Source organism: Lolium rigidum, chromosome 4, assembly GCF_022539505.1.
Source record: "Lolium rigidum isolate FL_2022 chromosome 4, APGP_CSIRO_Lrig_0.1, whole genome shotgun sequence".
NCBI classification, from domain to species: Eukaryota; Viridiplantae; Streptophyta; class Magnoliopsida; order Poales; family Poaceae; genus Lolium; species Lolium rigidum.
The window spans coordinates 234,409,109-234,416,095 of NC_061511.1; the positions used below are offsets into that span (position 1 = coordinate 234,409,109).

Consider the following 6,987-nt stretch of genomic DNA (forward strand, 5'->3'; position numbering starts at 1 on the left):
TTACTAAACCCATAAACCTCTCGCTCAGGATTACAAATGAACCAACAACCAACATAAAATAAAACGGCAGCAAATAACAAAATCAGAAACAAAAGGTTCACGAATTTAGAAGTCCACTTATCTGAAAAATGTTCATGAATTGGAAAAAAATATTCGCAAATGTAAAAATATGTTCACCTATTTAAAATATTGCAAACTTGAAAAGATGTTCACGAAATCTACTTTTTTCTTATAATTTCCTATTTTCCTTTTTATCTTGGAGAAATGTTCATGGGTTAAAAAAGTTTTAAACCGTGAATATATATAGAAACTTCAGACCGTGGATTTTTTTTTTAAGGTGGTGGAGTGATCTATTTTGGTTTACGTCACCTAGGCAAAATATCGCATCACCGGATACATCAACATCATATGTTGGGGAGGTATTTTTATGCCAATGAATTGTAAACATTATTTTTTTACATCGTCAAGCCTATTATACATCATTTGTCATTTAATTGTACATCACTATATTAAAGATGCTCTAAGGTCATAAGCTTGAAATGGAAAGCTAACGCCTACTTATGTAGAAACAACCAATTGGAAGTTGTCTTTTGAACAATTAGCATGCATCGACCCAAAAGGCTTCATTCTAAAATTTAAATATCACAGTTAGATATATGAACATCTACACATCCGCGCCCACTAAAATCAACATGCTTACAAATAATGTAGATATTCATGGATAAAATTGTAGAATTGACTGTTGCAGTTTGTCAAAATAGCCAATGAAACATAGAGTGCTCAACGTGCAGCGGGACCGGTGGGCACTGTTGGCACTCTCATAAGACGTTTCTCCATCTCAAATGAAGCGTTGTTCGGGCTCACATTGGTGGACTGATCAGTGGTGTAAGAATCATAACTCATGTTTGGGTCATTGCCGCTGCTACCAGTGTAGAATCCATTGTTTACATCATCTCGAGAGTGTCCATTCTCTAGCTCAATGCATTCTCGCAATTGTCCCACCACATCGGTCATGTTGGGACGTTGCACTGAGGATTGTGCAGTGCACTTGAGGGCGATGTCTGCAACCTTCCACACGGCATTGACATCATAGCAACCACGCATGCGTGTATCCACTATGGCCTCAATGTTTCCTTGTGCCAGCCGTTGTCGTACCCACTGGATGATGTTGATGGGCACTGGCTCCCGAAGAATGGCCGGCTTTCCAGTGACTAACTCTAGCAGCACAACTCCGAAGCTGTACACATCGCTTTTGACAGTTGGTTGCATGGTCATTTGGTACTCGGGATCGACGTATCCTGGTGTGCCGACGAGCGTGTTTGTAGACACGTGGGTGTCATTGCTATTGAAAACCTTGGACAGGCCAAAATCCGCAATCCTAGCCTCCAACGTCGCGTTCAACAATATGTTGGTGGCCTTCACATCCCGATGGATGAGGGGCGGATTGCAACCCTTGTGTAGGTACTCTAGTCCTACAAAGTAGCAGATCGGTTGGTGCTCAGATTTGTCAAAACATATGCGTTGAATAACAGCAGCTACGGCAAAGCAATCGACTATGCATTCAAGTGAACTAGAAAGATACCCCGCACTTTGTAGCAGAAATTTCTTTAAGAACTATGTTGTGTAAACAAATGGGTAAAGGCTAAATTTAATTGATTTGAAATAGTTTTGTTTTTATCGGCTCAAAATTGATGATATGGAATATTAGATAGCTAAAAAATTGATGATGTGGATATCTTGCAAAAAATTGATGATGTGGATATCTTGCAAAAAAATGATAATGTGGATATCTTGCATGTATAAATAATGTATCATTAATAAATATATTAGTGAGATAACATGGACTGAATGGCTCCAATAATAGATGATGTGGATCGTTTACATGTAGATATAGAATATCATTAATACATGTTAGTGGAATATTACTTTATAAGATATATATATATATATACCTTGGGCAGATTCAAGGGCGATTCTCAGCCGGTGTGTCCAGGGAAGACATGCTCCACTGCGATTGCTTCCTGAAAATAATTGATATTGTGAAATGAACAACTGTATCAAAAAAAAAATCAGTTTGAAATGCTTTAGTAAATCTAAATTCCCTCGTACGTACCGAAGTCAAAACCTAGTGTTTTCTCTACTGGGACACATGATTTATGTAAGTTGTACTTCTAAACAACTTACTCCCTAATACATTGCATATTAGTTTAGGTCAAAGTCTAACATCGCAGAGCTTGATCAAATATATAAGAAACAACATCAACATCTACAATATCAAATCGATACTATTAGATCGGTCATGAAATATAGCTTCATATGGTTTGCACTTAGTATTTTGAAGGTAATTACTTTTCTATAACTTGGTGAAACTTTATAAAGTTTCATTTGACAAAAACTAATATACAATATATTGAGAAACATAGGGAGTAGAGTAAATACCGTCTATATGCTCTTGCAAGGTTCCTTCTGACATATACTCATAGACAAGTGCCATGTACTCCCCATCCTTGCAGTAACCAATCATGGTGACAAGATTCATGTGATGAATTCGTGTCAAAATTTGAGCCTGGATAAAGGTTTGTATATAACCTATCAAATTTCACTCCGAGGTCTGTTGAACCCGTAAACATCACTACTGTAAAAATATTACCTCTGCGAGAAACTCCTTGACTCCTTGATTCGAAGAATGTGACCGCAGCTTCACCGCAACCTGGATACCGTTCTCTAGGAAGCCGTTATAGACATACCCAAACCCTCCTTTGCCTAGCACTTTCTGAAAGTTGGTCGTTATCATCTCAAGCTCCTTGTACGTGAACCGACGGCTCTCAAGATGTTGCAGCGAACTCTGGCTGTCCACATCATTTGTTGTTGGGTTGCTCGGGATCTTATATTTCTCTGGCGTTATGGAGTTGTCCATTGATCCTTCGTAGGTGGCAATAGCAAAATTAGTAGTGCTCGCGTGTTGGAAAATATAAGACAATTGGTGTGCCCAAGTGTAAGCCTTACCTTTTTTGTTCCGTTTTAGCAAGCAAATGAGTAGAACTGTCACTGATACTATCACCACAAGCAATACTGCAGGGACAGCTACATAGAGTGCCATGTTGCTTTTCTTTTTGGCATGCAGTTGGCACGAATTGCCATCGGTGCAAAGGTTTGGATTATTGACATATCTGACAAAATATCAAATAGAGAGGCTAATCAATAAGATTCTTCAAGCAACATGTTAGATAAAATGGGAAGTAGAACGGGGAAAAGTACCTTAGATCAAGTGAACCATCTTGAATTCTTTTGAGGAGTCCAGAGGGGATTGAACCATTGAGCTGGTTGCCTGACAAATCCCTATGGAAACAAAATAATGGCATTGTTAAGATTTAACTTCATGCAAATTGGAGAAAAAAATGTCAAAATTAAGTTTCCGGACGTACAGAACTTTCAATACAGGCAACTCTGAAAGGGTATCTGGAATCGAGCCTATCAAGTTATTGTTTGACAGGTCCCTGCAAGATATGAAACAATATCACTTTTCTTAACATTTTTGTGGCCAACAAGCTACGAACTAGGCAAAACTAGATCGAAAACTCCGAACTTACAAGTACTGGACTGCCTTGAGGTTAGTGAAAGAAGACGATATCTCCCCACTGAGACCACTGGAAGACAGGCTTCTGCAGAGAGAAAATTTCAAGTGGTTCAGCTTCACCACACAAAACACATCATCCGTGCATTGAAGTACTTACACGCTTGTGATCCTTGGACGGCTGCCAATGGCGCCGTAGCTGCAGGTCAACCTATCCCACGCCATGGTCTTTGGAGCGCAAGGATCACCCATCCAGTTCTTGCTCACTTGATACTTCGCCTTGATTGCCGTGATAGCATGTACTACAGTTAATCGTTCATGATGCATTAGTTATCACCACTTCACAGTGAAATCATCACCGCTTCTACGTTATCACCTCTTTACAGGGAGTAGTATACTCATTATATTTCTTAGAACAATGCATTTAGGTTTTAACCAAAGTGAAGAATATAGAAAAAATATCAATATCTATAATAGCATTGGAACCGCCATGCATGAAGTATATTATACATTTGATGCTATAAACATAAATATATCTGTATGTATATGTGTCAAGATTTATAAAATCTGACTTTGACAAAAACCCATAGTAGCATTGAGCATTGAGAAACACAAGGATTAGTAATCTGCTTTTTTGTAAGGAAATTAGTAGTTGTTTTTTTTGTAAGGAAATTAGTAATGTGTTTTTGCATGACATACCATCCTCGGGATCCGTGCCAAGGTTGGTGGTGGGAAGCACGGTGAAGATCTCGGCAGCGTTGATGACGGGCGGCAGCGTGGAGTTACTTGTGGCCTCGATGGAGAGGTTGTATTGGCTGTACTGGAAGGGTTGACGGTTGTAGAAGGGGATGTCATAGAGGTAAACCGGCGAGAAGGTGAAGTCCGACGCAAACCACGGCTTGTCGTTGATGGTGACTCTCACCTCCCGCAGGGCGTTGCTGCGGAGGACCTGCAGCTCGGCCAAGTGCAGGACGAAGAGGTACCCCGGTGAAGGGTCCATCGGGGTGGGGTCGGAGGACCATGTGAGCTCTATCTTCTGAGAGACGTTCCGCGGCATGATCCCCGTCCGCAACACCGCCGACGGCGCCTCGAAAGAATCGTCGTCTATGGTATTCACCTTCTGCGGCGTCGAAATACTGGCCCAGGTCGCCGTGTCGACTATAGTGAACCATATCCGGTCGTGTGGGTCATCGGGATACCTGACGACGAAACTATCGTTGGTCGGGCCGAAGTTGAGTCTGTCGAGCAGGGCCAACCCCTGCGCCGCAGTCACCTGCGGGTAGAGCGTCGGCTTCAGCGGCCTCAGGTCAAGGCCAGAGATGAAGGGCGTCCCGGCGTCGGTGTTCACCAGGCACACCTGCACGAAATCGTCCGGCACCACCACAATGGCCTCCACCAAAATCGCCTGCCCCGGACGCGAGATGTTCACGGTCTGCCAGTAGTTGACGCCGATGTAGAGGTCGAACACCGGGTGGAGGTTGAGGCCGTCGTAGTTGCCGTACTTGAACTTGGCTCGGACGATGTACTTGAGCCCGGAGACGAGGGACCGGAGCGTGTAGCAGTTACGCTTGCCAGTGGCGAAGCTGCGCACGTTGTACCAGGTCTTGCCCATGGTCGGGGTCACATACTCGGCCGAGATGTTGTGGTTGGTGCCGGCGTCGATGAAGCTGGCGTCCGGGGCGTAGGAGAGCTTGGTGGTATCATCCACGTGGGCCGACTCCCCCGAGAGCCCGCAGTCTATGCTTATGAATCCTGCAGTGTCGCAGGACGCCAACGATCGACCGATTTAGAGGCTTGATGAAGCAATGCAACCATGCCATGGACAGTGCATTTGGTGGTCCAGAACGTAATACTGAACAATGCATACCTTTGCTGTCAGGCTGAGCGCGAGCGTGGAGCACAACGCCGGTGGCGACGCAGAGGAGCAACAGACATGGACCGGCCGCCATTGCTCGCGCCGTTGATAGCTCCATCACACACATGCAAGCGGCTTATATAGGATCGACTGGGCGCTTCATCCATGTCACCCACGTACATGCCTGGCAAGTCTGATACTCTGATCGAATTAATAAGGATGAAACCCAACTCTTCAGGCTGTCATTCACATCAGCATCACCATGATTTAGCATTTCAGCACGTCTACCTAGCATTCAACTTGCGTAGCGCAGTAAGTTAGCGGCTGACCGGTGTGCCCTTCAATTCGCTGGCCACCTTCTTGTCATACTATAGAAGGTAACATGGGCGAGAAGAGTTTACTTCCCTTCGAGCTGGTCAATGTCCTTGCTGGGCGCTCATTTTCCTGGCAGATTCCGCGCCGTCGTGCACCGGTTGTACTTCTGACTTTTTCTCTGCAAAGGTCAAGCAATTTTCTTGACGAAGATGGGGAGAGCAAAGCTAGAGGCACATGCATGAGTGTAGGTGATTACGCAAAGTACTCTGTTTTGTTTGGCGTTCTTTATTACTGTCGTAGAGGAAAAATCTCCGTCCGTCACCACCACAGCGGGGCATACTTCAGAGAGCACATGAATCTCCTTCTTGATTGCCTGGTTGTGCAGTTTTCATGCAAGTGGTCTCAGGATCTCCGGATGAAAAACTAAGCCCCATCAGAGCAGGTGATGATGACGGACACATCACGGCCCTAACAGGCGTAGTTTTGGAGTTTCTTAACCCTCACCTCCCGCTGCGATTCACTCGTGGCTGCTGGGTAGCATGCCGCCCAACAGTAATGTTACACGTACGGAAATCACTTACGGAAATCACCTATGGACTCACGTCCTGCACAGCAGCCAGGAAAGAGATCTCCAATTTTCACGGGAGGGATCCAAACTGAACCAACCACTTTACACCACATCATTCCGTATGAGTTTTTGTAACCAAATGAGTCCGTAGGTCTAGGATTATTGGCCGCCCAATGGTGGTGGTACGTTGAGGCGGCGGCCTCATCTTCGGCCTCCCATGCAGCAACGATCATTCGGGTCAGGTCGTGACCTAGTGTGGTTTGGGTGGCAACCTAGAGCAAAACACATGATATAGTGTTTTTTTTTTGAAAATTTTTTATGGACTGTAGGGCAAAAAGCCCCACAGCAAATTTATTATTAATAAGAAAAACCAACCAGCAAAGTTTCAAAGCAGGAGGGGGCGAGAAGTCCCCAGAAATCTAAGAGCCTAGAAAAGAAAGAAAGAAAATAAAATTACAAAAGATTAGCCAACCAGGCTACCAGAGAGGTTCTATGTTTCTTCTTGATCCTATATTGCAGCAAGGTCATATCTTGAGTAAAACCAGCCTTCCACCTCCTATAAGTAGGCCTCTCATGATTGAAATTTTTTGCATCAACCAAATGTTCCAGCAAGCCGTGATCAACACCTCCATGAAAAAAGGATAACCAAAACTCCGCTTTGCCTCAGCTATGATA

General features: G+C 44.0%; 1 protein-coding gene across 1 annotated transcript; it reads right to left on the reverse strand.

Annotated features, from left to right (window-relative positions):
- Positions 1–780: 780 nt before the first annotated feature.
- LOC124648436 (putative leucine-rich repeat receptor-like protein kinase At2g19210) lies at positions 781–5,547 on the reverse strand. Its single transcript, XM_047188205.1, has 11 exons — positions 5,442–5,547; positions 4,274–5,326; positions 3,735–3,876; positions 3,591–3,662; positions 3,426–3,497; positions 3,259–3,339; positions 3,007–3,170; positions 2,651–2,922; positions 2,440–2,566; positions 1,953–2,021; positions 781–1,472 (listed from the first exon to the last, which is right to left on the reverse strand). Exons 1-11 carry the CDS (start codon positions 5,545–5,547, stop codon positions 781–783), a joined length of 2,850 nt encoding a protein of 949 aa, XP_047044161.1.
- Positions 5,548–6,987: the final 1,440 nt, after the last annotated feature.